We start from the raw sequence: 14,803 nt of genomic DNA, 5'->3' as shown, positions 1-14,803 counted from the left end.
ATATTTTTAATAAAACAGAAGGGGGAAGGCTCCTAAATGGTCAACATTCACCTGCCCTGGTAGTCCTGCTTCTACTGCATGCAATGTTAGGCTTGTGAGGATGTGCACAAGGTGTCAGACGGTATTGTCCCCTTAATTTATTGCAGTATATATAGTATATATATATATATATAGAGAGAGAGAGAGAGAGAGTACTGCCTTAAGTGGTGCTAATGAAATTGAATCCAGGTTCAGAGATGATGGGCAATCATGGTTCTCAGTTCTTGCATATTTCTTGTGATTTTATTATTCTCTAATGTTATCATAGCATTACAATTTTGTCTGTAGCCATAATGACTAGAAACATTTTAAAAAATAATATAGCTGGTTTTTTTTTTGTTTCAAGTCCATGCTTCTCAGTGCTCTTCTATGCCCAGGCATGGGCAGAGCGGCACCGGAAGTCGCTTCTACACATACCGGACATACGTAGAAGCGACTTCCGGTGCCGTGCTACCCATGTCTGGGCACCGGAAATCGGGCGGCACCAGCACCCAAAATGCAGCCTCTGGCAGGTAGGAAATCCGGGATTTTTTTCCATTTGGGAGAACAGCAGGAAACGGATTAAAATCCAGGGGTTTCCAACGAAAAACAGGAGACTTGCAGCTATGACTGGGACACTTATTCCATAGTGGACCAAACCCCTTATTTACTTTGTGTGATACCAGGGCCAGTGGTGTGGGCTGTTCCTCGTCACATGATTGCTGGCAGGAGCAAACAATTGTGAGAGACAGCCACGCTCCCTTCAGTTTTTCAGACTCACCAAGCAGCAAAATAACCAATGGGAACACCTGAAAGAAAAAGAACATACCTGTCTACCCCACCCCACCCCACTCCGGTGCCTGTAAACTTTATTGTGCCTCTGTAATGTAAAAAGTATTATCTTTAAATGGATTGTGAATTACTTTATCCTCTAAATGATTTATTTACAGACAAGAACAAACCTACAACAAATAATTCAAATACCACCAATGTGCAAGCTGCTCCTATAGCTGTGACAACACCATCAGTTACTACTGGTCAAGTGACACCTACATCCCCCATGAAGAAGGTAAAACAGTTTGTTTCAGTTGTTTAGTTAAGAGAAAAGTGTACACATGATATCATGAACTCTTCGCACTATTAAAATGCCTTGATTGATCAACTGTTGCATAGGAAGCTGCCTTACATCGAGTCAGATCATTGACCCAACTAGCTCACTATTGCCTACACTGACTGACGCTGGCTCTCAAGGTTTCAGATATTATGCCAAATAAGATTATAGGTTTGTATCCAATGGTGTTTTGACCAGCGGAAGCTTTCCTCAGCGGATGGGAGAGGAGGCCATTTTTGCCACTTCCAATTCCCCCTCCATCTTTTTCCCAAATTGGCTTCAGATGGTTGGGTAGGAACAGCATAGAAGGTGATGGGAATCAACAAAATTGCTTCATTCTCTTTGTGTGGAAGCCTCCAATCAAAGAGGGGGCCTATTGGATACAATCCATGGCATGTTCATTCAAAACGGGAGCAAGTTGTACCTGCAGATACCAGGCTCAGATTTGATGTTCAAGAGTTCCCTGAGGAAGAGGTGGTTTTTTTAAAAAATGCATTGGGCTTACTAAAACATCTTTTCCCCCTTGTACACCTCTTTTCACTTGAGATTGGGGCCTTACTGCCTTAGTTTACTGTAGTCTACATATAGCCATTCATGAAGTTGGTGTGTGTTCAAATGAATATGGTTTTCATCCTTTTAGCTTAGTCAGGAAGGTTGTTTAAAATGTAGAGGGCAAACTTCATGTAGAATAAACATAGTTGGTCACTTTTAATTACTTTGTTAGCTTTCTGTATTAGAACACATAGAGATGATGTCAATTCTGCAAAAATTCTTAGTTTGCTTCATTTGAGGAACAGTCAGTAAATACCTGTTTTTGTTGTGTTATCCCAAGAGAAAGATCTAGTTTTAATACTTGTTGCCCGAGTATTTTTTTTAACACACCTGTAATTTTGAGTTCTCTTTTTATGACCTGCAATGCTTTCCTCCTAAGATGCACCTTCAGATCAATTACTAGATACGAGTTAATGCCCCCCAAAGCCTCAAATTGATATTTTCGGGTAAATTGCAAATAAGAATTTGAGACGTCATTTTTAAAATTCATTCTTATTAATTTATTATTCACCTTCCATATATGTCTTAAGGTGCTGTAGAGAATACAATATAAAGCAGCTAAAACAATTTTAAACAGTATCAAAAAGGAATTAAAAGGGGGGGGGGAGAACGCCAAATAGATACCCGTGGCAGAGACCTGTTCATCCAGCTGAGAAGGCTTGTTGGAACAAAAACATCTGATTGTTTCCAGAAAGTACAGATAGTGAGCGCCTGTCGTATCTCGACAAGAATGCTGTTCCACAGAACAAGGACAGCCACACTTAAAACCCTGCTCTGAGTTACTGTTGAGTGGGTTTCTGAGATATTTGGTCTTGCAGGAGACCCATACCTGCCAGGTATGTAAGGAATAAGGCAGTGTTTCAAGGAACAAATTCACACAATAGATAAAAGTGTGCATAGATGATAAAATAGCAATATCAAAAACCCCTGAAGGTATATCTTCCAAAAAGAGCCTTGTAATTTACTACTCACCCTGTTGCTTTCATTAAAGAAAGACTGCAGCTTTGCACATGCAGCCACCTTTATAACACAGAGGAGGCTGTATGTTTCTTTCCCTGCTGTTTTTTCTTGATTGGACAAATATCTAGGAGAATCCCACATTGATTGTGTGAGAAGGTGGTGGCAGCAGCAGCGTGGAGCTGGTGGGATGAGGTGTCATGATATGGATGAGTGTTGGTGCTGTAACAACTGTTTGCAATATTGTTGTGAAATACCAATTCTGAAACAGTGACAGCCGTGTAGAGCTGGTGGGGAAGAGGAGGCATAGCATGAGTGACTTGTGAGGCTGTAACAGGCAGTTACAAGTTGATCTGAAATACCAACTCTCTTGAGGAGGTTAAAGTGGGGAAGAATGAATCACCACCATATACATGATTAGAAGAATGCTAGCACAATTCAATATAACGAGTAGTATTCTGACAGAAGCCAAGATGCTCATAAACCTAATTTGATAGATTTTCCTGTATTTTCATTTTAAATGTGAAAAAATAGGTTTTTATTTCAACTATGGAATTGTAGCCAGTCCTGTCTGAGGGAAAGCCCACTTATAAAATGGGTCTTTCAACCTTCTCCTCATACTACAGTTTCCCTCTCCTCGGTCCCCTAATCTGTGTCTGGCTGAGATTTTTTGAGAATGAAAGCCTGTAACAAAATGTATACACAGTTGTGAGGTTACTCATGCACTGCACAGCTGATTCTGCTCTCACCCTATCTTAAAGTAACCATGTAAAGGAGTAACAACGAAAGTACGTAGTCATGGAACAGAGGTGTGCCCGCCCATTCAAGCACAAGTACTAATTTTCATGTTGTTTTTTTAAATTACAACCATAGATAGAGTTCTGGTGCCTAAAGTATGGGTGCAAAAGAAACATACTGCCTATCTTTCAATCTATTTCCTTTCTTCATTTTCCTTCTGCTTCTCCATTCCAGTGCATATCCTTTTACCCAGCTCTTCCTTTCCAATCTCCATGCTGCTTTCTTTCACAAGAGAAAAAATAAACAGGGCTAGAGCTATTTCCCTCTTGAATTTCCTGTTTCCCTGTTCAAAGATAGGACCTCTTCTGACTTTTGTACACTTCTGCTCATATACAGTGGTATCTCGGGTTAAGAACTTAATTTGTTCTGGAGGTCCGTTCTTAACCTGAAACTGTTCTTAACCTGAGGTACCACTTTAGCTAATAGGGCCTCCCGCTTCCGCCACCACGCAATTTCTGTTCTCATCCTGAAGCAAAGTTCTTAACCCGAGGTATTATTTCTGAGTTAGTGGAGTTTGTAACCTTAAGTATCTGTAACCCGAGTTACCACTGCATGGCTATAATTCTGTGAATATGTGCTGAAAAAAGCTGACTGCTTTTACTGCAGTTCCATAAAAAGTAGGCATTAAAACATGTAGACCTTTAAATTAAAAGCCAACATATTTTTTCGTTCAATCTTTATATCTCTTTTATATGTCTTGTCCCAATTGGCTTTAGTATGACTTTCTTCCTGCTATCATGCCTGTGGTGGACTCTGTAGATCCTGCATCATGGAGGCAGGGCTTACGTAAAACTGGCATTATTCTTGTTCCCAGTAAAGGTGAAAAGTCTCTGGTGAGGGCTCTGTGTGTGGTTTCCCCCTCCAGGTTGCAAAATAACAAGTGTTAATTCAAATATTGGCACTGTAGCTGCATGATTTTAAATGGTGTGTCTCTTTTGCATCTTATTGTTAATTAGTAGTTTATAGTGTAATGTTTACAAAGCTAACCTTTGAAAAGTTGATTTACCAAGTGTTTGGAATTTATTAACTTGCTCAGGAAATTGTGTGAGGTCTTGCTTCCTTTTCCACATACATACAGTATACATCCATAGGGAGTTTTATTTTGAAATATACCATGAAGCATGGAATTCTGGAATTAAAAATACTGAGGTTGAGAATGTGTCTTTCTTCTGTGATCTCTGTATAGTCCCACTTTCTGCTGTGAGCAAACATAGACCACCATGTAGAAATTCTTAGGCTTTGACAGAAGTCATTTGCTTGTACCTATTACCTTGGCAGCCATGTTTGCCCTCATCTACATGATCCAAGGTTGGGTGAATGTCTTTAACTGCCACAAAATATTGCAGCTAGCAAGCTCTGCATTGTGTTATCTTGGATGACTTGGCAGGTTCTATTTATCTTTCTCCCAGTACCCCCTTTCCCCTGCTATCTTATTTAACAGTTTAAATTAGATGACTTTTGGTGATAGGGCAGGTTTTAAGAAGTGTATACCTTGTAGGGACCCAGGTGGCGCTGTGGTTAAATCACTGAGCCTAGGGCCTGCTGATCAGAAGGTCGGCGGTTCGAATCCCTGTGACGGGGTGAGCTCCCGTTGCTTGGTCCCAGCTCCTGCCAACCTAGCAGTTTGAAAGCACGTCAAAGTGCAAGTAGATAAATAGGAACTGCTACAGCGGGAAGGTAAACTGCGTTTCCGTGTGCTGCTCTGGTTTGCCAGAAGCAGCTTTGTCATGCTGGCCACATGACCTGGAAGTTATACGCTGGCTCCCTCGGCCAATAATGCGAGATGAGCGCGCAACCCCAGAGTCGGTCACGACTGGACTCAATGGTCAGGGGTCCCTTTACCTTTACCTTTATACCTTGTAGTAAAGATAATTCCTTCCCCTTGCCTCTATTTTGAGGAAGGCCACCCACAACCCGGGCACTAGCAGATTTAATCAAGGATTCATGAAGGAGGCTTACTGGAACTTAGGTTTTGGGTCAGAGTACATTTCTCCAAAGGAATATTAGTGATTGCTGAACAGAACACAGTGGTAAGCAGCAAGGTTCAGGGTGGATTTCTGTAGCAGCTGTGCAAAATCAAAGTTCATGTTGCTCTGAACCATGTTTTACAATGGACAACCATTGTGTTAAGAGTATAAAGCTAAGTAAAAAGAGAGCTGTTGGATGAATGGCTAGCATTCTTCCCCAATACCTAAACACACCAAAAGCGACTTTGCATCTGGGGCAGTGTTGGAATTCAATAAGAAGGGAGTGAAGCAATGCCAAGTCCACTACTGCTTTCCCTGAATCTAGAGTCCATGGTGGATAAATGTGTACTAGACAATGTTGCTTACTTGCTTGTCAAATGTGGGACTTCACAAAGATCACGAAGGAGATAACAGGGTTGCTTGCCTGTAATCCCTGTTCTCCAAGTGTGCTCTGTGCAGTTGCACATCCTACCCTCCTTCTCTAGCATAGAAACTCAACTTGTCTTAAAAATTATTGGTTTGCCACCAGTGGTGATCTCATGTGAACTGAGGAGAAATACATTAGCCCCGTGGTTCATGCTCACAAGGGCAAATATGTCAGCGAGAAGGGCACAGACATACTCCATTCCTGTCAAAGTTGTGGAATTACTCATTTTGTGGCCTGTGTATGTACACTTCCAAATGTTTGACTGCACAGAGGACACTTGGAAGAACAAGACTTACAGAAAAGCAACCCTGTGTTTTACAGTTCCCAACTTCAACTAAGGTTTCTCCCAAAGAAGAAGAGAGGAAAGATGAGTCTCCTGCTTCATGGAGACTAGGTCTTCGAAAGACTGGCAGTTATGGGGCACTGGCAGAGATTACAGCTAGCAAAGAAACTCAGAAAGAAAAGGATTCGACAGGAGTTATGCGATCAGCTTCAAGCCCTAGATTGTCCTCTTCATTAGACAACAAAGACAAGGTAACATTTTTCCAGAACACACGACATAATTAAATTATGGATGGTGATGGTTTTTTTATTTTTTAAAAAAGAAAGACCAGTGTCTGAAGATGATGAATTCCTTACCAAATTCTGACTTCCACATATCATGGAATAAAGTTTCTACTCCTTAAAGCTGTGAAGACAAATCATGAACTTATGTGCCTAGTTTCTGGTGAAGTCTTAAGAGGCACTAGTAGTTGGTATGTGGTGTACCATGAAAGATTTCCGTTCATCAAAGACGGGTTCAGTGATCTTTGTATGTCTTTCTGCATTTTTCATCTAGTTCCTTGGGCAAAGTTTCCAGGGGAAAGGATGTGCTTTCAAGAATGGTGTGGCATTTTTTCCATCCTTCAAATAGGAGATGCTTCCTAATGTGTAGTTGCTCTGTGTACAAGGTTTAACTACTTTCTTTCTTTGTAGTAGATCACTTTCAGTGTAGTTCAGTGATGGGAATGCCAGACTTTCCAGACAACTTGTGTAGGAAGCATAATTCTGTACAATTACCAGTCATGTCTGTTAGGCTCTGTAATTTAGTTCAGGTTTGACAACTAATTATTTGTTTCCTCAAATGCCAGTTTCTATTTGACATTGTTTACAGTAAAATATGCAAAGCATAAGGGGCAGCCTCCTTTTAGAATTTTTATTGATAGATGCTTATTTTTACACATGAACTAGAAACTCCAGAAACAGTGTGCCTGTTTTAACATTATTTCACTATTTGGCCCATAAACTGATGGGAGCAAGTTGTGTATATACATATATATATGTATGTATGTATGTAATTAAAATTGGGGTCATGTTTGCTACACATGCAGTTAACCTTTCAAAAATCGTAATCTAAGTCAAACTTGTAAACTTTGTAAAAAAAATGTCTCTTGCAGGATAAAGATACAAAAGGAACTAGGCTTGCATATGTTGCTCCTACAATTCCAAGACGACTGGCCAGTACATCTGACATTGAAGAGAAAGAAAACAGGGATACGTCAGCCAGTTTAATACGTGGTAGTGGTTCTTACACAAGAAGAAAATGGGAAGAAGATGCAAAGAAAAATATCTCAAATGAAGGATCTTCACCACTAAACACAACCTATCAAAGAAGGTAAATAGTGTATGTTTTGTAGATGTTAAAAGTATAAGGAATTCCAGGTGTTTTTAAAGAACTGCATGGTGGTAGATAATAAATTTTATACTGTCTGCATTTCAAATAGTACTATAAAGGACAGCAATATCCATGTCCTTAAAAGAAGGTTAGGTGTAGTTTTGTGTATTATACATTAGTTATTTACCTGAAACTGGTAAGAGCTGTTTTATTATTATACCTTCATTGGATAAACACTACAAAGCCATCAGCTGAATGAGGAAATCAGTGTTTGGCAAAAGATGGTTCTGGTGCTTTCCAATCCCAAATGAATAAAGACTGCTAGTCACAGCTTCTTCAGTTATTTGCTTCCAGAAAAGCTGCACTTTCAGTTCTTATAACAGCTTCCTTGTTGCCTCTTAATGCTAAACTGTTCATGAGGCAACTGCAGCAGTATCCTTGCCCTTCAGTGATGGTCATGCTCGGTGTAAGTGATGTCTAAGACACAGTTTGGCTCATATATTTTAGTTGATGATACTTTTAATCCGCAATGATTTTCTGTATGTAAGTGATGGCCTGTAATAGCAACAACACAGTGTTATTAAGTGTGCTATAAGATTGCAAGCAGATTTATTGGTATGATGTTAAAATTGGGTTTACAATCTTTGTAGTCTTTGTAGGGAAATTAGAGTTTTTGTAATTATGCTTATCTTTTTTACAAATATCTGGAGCTATTCAGTAGATGGAAATCGAGGGCTCATCAAACTGGTAGAAGAATGGGTGGTGATTTACAACTTAATAAATACACAATGCTTATTTTTGTAAATTCAATTACTTTTCCAGTAGTTCCTTTGGTAGAAGACAAGATGACTTGATTAGTTCTAGTATTCCAAGTATTACGTCAGTATCAACAGTTACCTCCCCCGCTGGTCTTCAGAAAAGCCTGCTTTCCAGCACAAGCACTGCTACAAAGGTTACAACGGGTTCAGCAACAGCAGGCATACAAAGCAGGTGGGACCATCAATGTCGTTTGTGTTATGTCCACTGTGTGCTTTATGTATGTGCATGCATTTTTGTGTAGAAGGTACTGGGCTCTGGATTTTTTTCATTTTTGCTGTTACCTGTGGTCAGTATGCAATCTGGCTCAAAATGAAGCTTGCATTATAAAGCAATAGCTATGCATGTCTGTGAACGGGTAAAAAATTATATATAGGAATGGGGTGAAAATATAGTCAAAGCTTTACTTTTAGTAAAGCTCCCCAGGAGCTATGTAGATACTTCCGTAGCAAAACCAGTCTCAAATTTGTATGTTTTTTTAAAAAAAGAAAAAATCCATCCCTTTGTATCACACTGTTTTAGTAAAGTGCTTTCATTGTTTAGCTGTTTCCTTTTCTCTTTTTGTGTTGTTGCTATGATGCTATAGTACCTCAAATCGTTTATGGGCTGAGGATAGTACTGAGAGAGACAAAGACAATGTTCCTACGGCAGTGACCGTTCCTGTTGCACCATCAGTTGTAAATACTGCGACTACCACAGCCTTGACTACAACTACTTCTGGCACTGTGTCCTCAACTTCAGAGGTCAGGGAGAGACGCAGGTGTGTAAAAAGTTCTGAGAATGATGCTTCACTTGTGCTGTGATTCATTAATGTGAGGTGAACAAATGCCTACTCACAAAAGATACATTAATACAATTGTAAATAGGTTGATATTTTGCCCACATGTAATATATGTGATGGGAAACATGTAGACAATCCTCAGCTTCCATCGTCATCATCAGTTTATTATTTATACCCCGCCCATCTGGCTGGGCTTCCCCAGCCACTCTGGGTGGCTTCCAACAAAATATCAAATATAGAATAAAACAAGGAATAAAATAAAAAATGGGAAGCCATTTTAGATCTTCTGTGTTCACTAGTTCCCATGGTTCTATGACACTTTTTTTAAAAAAAAAATAAGGTGGAGAGTTGTATGCATGTTCAGTGTCTCCACATTCACAGCAGTTCTTTATCTGTAGAGAACTGGGAAAAGTTTTTCAGTTTCATGAATTGTGAGAAGAATTTATCAGCTTTTTAGATGGGAAGAACTGTTTCCAAACATATAAGATTCTGGTCAATATAGATACACCATATGTATTTAAACCTTGATAAACATAAATGCAACAAGTTGTACATGTCAGTGTTTGAGAGCACCTTTTCTTCTACGTTGCTGTTTTTATGTTTTCTTGTTTTTCCTGTGGAAATGTGTCGTTTGGGCCCCAAATCCTTTTTGTCATCTTTCTTCCCAAGTGACTTTGTGTGTTAAGGAAAATGCCATGGTTTGAACTTGCTGTGCATTTCCCCTCTCAGAAATAAGAAAAAGCTTTTTTTAAAAAAATAAAAAGGCTGCTGTAATATCTGTAAAGACATGCCAGTAGATTTATCAGGTACTGTAGATATAGAAAGTAGCACACAATATCTCTTTAAGAAGTGGCCTTCGATACAGAGAGCCAAGTATTCTATTTTGAGGAATGGTCAAAGCACTGCAAAGTTTCATATTAGGGACCATTTGATCTTGCCAAACAAACAAACCTGCCTGTCCACTGACCTCACAAAATATTCTAGGGAGGTAGAGAAGAAGGTATTTTGGTGGGGAGAAGAAGCAACACCAGAATTTAGACTTAACCTAGGCATTTTCAAAGTATATATACACAAACCAGCTTATCTTCCTGTTTCATTCATCTGAAGATGTAGGTTGTTAATTCTGAAAGCCCATGCCCGTAACCTATTATGTTTTTAAGGTGTGGCAATGTTCTTAGTTTGTTCTGGCATAAATGCACATAAACTTGAATGTTCTGAGACTGCATTCTTAGTTTCTTTCAAAGATCAATGTAGAAGACAATTAAGTATTGCCATAATGCACATTGTATGCTTTGAAGAAGGATCGTGTCTGGAAATATAGGAATAAAGTTGGTGAACCAGGCAACTTTATTCATTAAAAGTGTTGCATAATATATGTAGGATTAAATGCAAGGTGTATGTAATGACTAAATTTTATTATAAGTGTTTTTTTAATTTATTTTAACAATACTATACTGTAGTTAAAAAGCCTGAGAGGAGCTGAAAAAGCAAGGAAGTTCAAAATTCAGGCATTCAGTTTGTTTCTTCACTCTCACCAGTGTGTCAAGGTTTTGCATGTGTGTTGCACAGGATGAAATAACACATTTAGATTTCTATTGATGGTCTAAATTACCTTGATTTTTAAATTGTGTTGTCCAGAAGGTGCCTACCTCCTTTTTGAATTCTGTGGTTTTACATATGAAGATGTAATAACAATCATCTGTTCCTTAGCAGGTCTTGAAATTAGGTAAATACAACCTCAGATGAACAACAACACATGATATTGCTCCTAACCACGGTGGTTCTACAAGCTATTGAATTGTAAGGTGTACTTAGTTTTCCCCACATGGCTTTTCCATTTCGGCTTCATTTCTGTTAAATAAATCATGACACAGTGCAATATATCATGTGTTGTTTTCTGTAGGACTTTATCTGTCTGTCAAATTGTTGTGGCGGATTTTTGGCCCATTCTTCTTTACAACTTTGCTTTAGTTCATTGAGGTTTGATGGCATTTGTTTATGCACAGCTCTCTTAAGGTCCTACACAGAATTTCAATTAGGCTGAGGTCTGGATTGTCACTGGGTCATTGCAACACCTTGGTCCTGTTCTTTTTCAGGCATTCTGTTGTAGATTTGCTAGTGTGCTTGGGATCCTTGTCCTGTTCCATGACCCAATTTCAGCCAAGCTTCAGCTATTGGGCAGATGGCCACACATTTGACTGTAGAATACTTTGGTATACAGAGGAGTTCATGGTTGATTCAATGACTGCAAGGTTCCCAGGTCCTGTGGCCCAAATCATCACCCATCATGCTTGACGGTATGAGTTGCTTGTGCTGATATGCTGTGTTTGGTTTTTGCTAAACGTGGCACTGTGCATTAGGGCCAAACATCTCCACTTTGGTCTCATCTGTCCAAAAGACATTGTTCCAGAAGTCTAGTGGTTTGTTCAGGTGCAACTTTGCAAACCAAGGCCATGCTTTCATGTTCTTTTTAGAGAGACGAGGCTTTCTCCTGGAAACCATTCCAAACAAACCATGCTTGTTCAGTCGTTTTCTAATTGTATTGTCATGAACTTTTAACATTTAACATGCAAACTGAGGCCTGTAGAGCCTGAGATGTAACTCTTGGGGGTTTTGCAATTTCTCTGAGCATTGCACTGTCTGACCTTTGGGTGAATTTGCTGGGACGTCCACTCCTGAGATGTTTGGAAACTCTATTGAATGTTTTCCACTTTTGAAAACCTTTTTCACTGTAGAATGATGGACTTAACATTGGTTGGAGATGGCCTTAGAACCCTTCACAGTTTCATGGGCAGCAGCGCTTGCTTCTCTAAGAGCATGGTGTCATCTTTCCTCCTTGGCATTGTGTTAAAATACACCTGAATGCTCCAGACCAGCAAACTGCCCAAACCCCAGCTTTTATAGAGGTGGGCACACTTGCTGATGATCAAATAAGCAAGGGTGTTTGATTAGCAGCCCATCTGCTACTTAGCCTCTTAATTGCTATGGCAGCAGTAAGGGTGTACTTAGTTTTTCTACACATGATTTCTCCATCTTATGTCGTGAATTTTTGTTCACCTGAGGTTGTATTTACCTAATTTTAAGACCTGGTAAGGAACAAATGATTGCTATTACGTCCCAATATGTAAAACCACAGAATTCAAGGAGGGTGCACTTTCTTTTCCCCATGACTGTACATCTTGGTAGTTATTACATGGCCCCAAGGTAGTTGCAATTTATTCATGGAGAGTTCAGTGTTTGGTTATGTGAGTTTGTTGGCTGCTTAGAATAACCTAGGATGACCGAATTGCCTACTACTAAGAATATGTTGTGGAGTGTTTGTTTGCTGTTCATATTTCCCCCACTTTCTTTAAATGGTCATACTTTAAACCGTCTTAGCTGAGGCATAGGTTATGAGGCATAAACATAATAGCTAACTGTAAGGCTTAATGCATTTTTAATGTATGTTAGTGCAGTATGCTTAACACTTATGACACTTGGGTTTCTGGTATCTTTAAGATATCTCATCTGAAGCAGGGCAGAAAATAAATGAAAGGAAGTGGCACAGCAAAATGTTCAGAAATGTACATACCACAAACTTTCTGGATGAGCTGAATACTTTGTTAATGTCTATCAAGATGTGTTCTCCTTATGCTAGAAATTAATTTGAAGGTGGTATTTGGGGTAATTCGAGAAATGTTTACTTTTATAAATAATGAGGTCTCTTTTTACTATTTAGCTTAGTGACCTGACAGGTTCCCCCCCCCCATTAAATTTAAACTCAAGAAAGGGTAGTCTGTTCCAGCAGGTTGGATTCAACAAGTCCTGACCTATAATCACAATTGGGTTCTGGTTTGTTAAGTAAGTACATGTAGAATGAACCAGTCTCCTGAGTTTGAACATAGCTATGGTTTATTCAAAAACCCGAAGGAAGTGTCCAGTTGTTTCTTTTGGTTAAAGGAGAGATGAGGAGCAAGTTTGTTGCAACACATTTTTGTAATTGGGAATCATGGTATCCCATTGCATCTAAACTAGGCCATTGCCATAGAATCCTTGCGTGATTGAGTGTTGAGAGATCTAATAGTATGAAATGATGTTTTTAAAACCAGTTTTGCAAAGCAGCAACACTTCAAGTTGGTTGTAAATAAAAACATTTGCTAGTATAGTTCATCAGCAACTAGTTTACTTGGAGTACCATTTGGAGGGAATAATAAAGATTCCCAGTCAGGGCTTTTGCCCTCCCACACCTACATCTCATAGCCATTTGCCATGAACTCATTAAAAACACTGTTGCATATGTATTAGGAAAGTGGCAGGTAATACCTCTCAGAAGGCTCAGTTTGATCCTGGTTATTTCTGTTGCTGATCCTTAGGTTAAAGTGCTAACTTGATATTCTAATTACAGATAGGTAGCCGTGTTGGCCTGACATAGTCGAAACAAACAAAAAAAATCCTTCCAGTAGCACCTTAGAGACCAACTAAGTTTGTCATAGGTATGAGCTTTCCTGTGCATGCACACTTCTTCAGATACACTGAAGTCGTCAACAGGTTTACCACTCCTATCAGCCAATCACTCATTCCCACCACCCTTCTGAGTAATACCCCTCCCCACCTTCTGACTATACATAAGGGTCTGGTGACTTCTGTTTCAGTGTATCTGAAGAAGTGTGCATGCACACGAAAGCTCATACCTATGACAAACTTAGTTGGTCTCTAAGGTGCTACTGGAAGGAATTTTTTATTTTTTGTTTTGATATTCTAATGCAGGGGTCAGCAAACTTTTTCAGCAGGGGGCCGGTCCACTGTCTCTCAGACCTTGTGGGGGGCCGGACTATATTTTGGGAAAAACTTGAAGCAATTCCTATGCCCCACAAATAACCCAGAGATGCATTTTCAATAAAAGGACACATTCTACTCATGTAAAAACATGCTGATTCCCAGACTGTCTGCGGGTTGGATTTAGAAGGCGATTGGGCCGCCTCCGGCCCCCGGGCCTTAGATTGGGGACCCCTGTTCTAATGTAATTGTATTAACAGAATATGAATTTTGTATCTGCTCAGTGCAGAATTACACCAAAACGCAAGCAGTGATCTTGTTGCCACAAAAGAACCATGTTATTGTTTGAAACCTTCAGTTTCCTAATTTATTTGTGACTTAGCTGAGAGGCTTCGTTTGCTCCTTTTTCTATCAAATTATTGTCAAAAAATGCAATTACTTTTTACAATGATTACTAGCTAGCAAATATTTTAACTCCAGGTCATACCTCACTCCAGTTCGGGATGAAGAATCTGAATCCCAAAGAAAAGCTAGATCAAGGCAAGCAAGGCAGTCCAGAAGATCCACTCAGGTACAGGAATCTTATATGTTTAGGGGATATGTGTTAGTCCAATACACTGACGGTACAATACCTATGAATTGGTTTCTGTTCATAGAGGAAGAGAGAGTGAATGAAAATGTGAAAATGGAAGTATGTAATAATATACAGGCAACTTGCAGCTTATGTGAGGGTTTGATTCCAGGGTTTCACGTGTAAACCCAAAATCATGTGAAGCTAGAAACCCCCAGAACTCCCCGCCCCTGCATGCCTTCCTGTCTGGAGCAGGCCTTTCCCTCTGCCTCACTGGGCTCTAGGTGTTTTCCAGGACCCTCACACAACTTTCCCAGAGGCAAGTATTATCATTTATTTATTTTTTAGTGCAACAGAGAAATACAGCTCCTCTTCAGAAAAGCAAGTTAAATATTT

General features: G+C 39.5%; 1 protein-coding gene across 8 annotated transcripts in view; it reads left to right on the top strand.

Moving 5' to 3' along the window:
* PPP1R12A (protein phosphatase 1 regulatory subunit 12A) overlaps window positions 1-14,803 on the top strand; it is a 100,794-nt gene that overhangs the window by 64,293 nt on the left and 21,698 nt on the right. For 3 of the 8 annotated variants that reach the window (XM_035128543.3, XM_088677014.1, XM_035128544.3), the window contains exons 9-14: window positions 969-1,087; window positions 6,152-6,364; window positions 7,267-7,484; window positions 8,307-8,474; window positions 8,887-9,060; window positions 14,317-14,407. In XM_035128543.3, coding sequence (XP_034984434.1) covers window positions 969-1,087; window positions 6,152-6,364; window positions 7,267-7,484; window positions 8,307-8,474; window positions 8,887-9,060; window positions 14,317-14,407 — 983 coding nt within the window. The remainder of the gene's footprint in view (window positions 1-968; window positions 1,088-6,151; window positions 6,365-7,266; window positions 7,485-8,306; window positions 8,475-8,886; window positions 9,061-14,316; window positions 14,408-14,803) is intronic. The other 5 variants (XM_088677013.1, XM_088677015.1, XM_060279679.2 and 2 more) reach the window with 5 other exon arrangements.

This window comes from Zootoca vivipara, chromosome 9 (assembly GCF_965207765.1).
Source record: "Zootoca vivipara chromosome 9, rZooViv2.hap1.1, whole genome shotgun sequence".
NCBI classification, from domain to species: Eukaryota; Metazoa; Chordata; class Lepidosauria; order Squamata; family Lacertidae; genus Zootoca; species Zootoca vivipara.
This window is presented reverse-complemented; position numbering and strand designations above follow the sequence as displayed.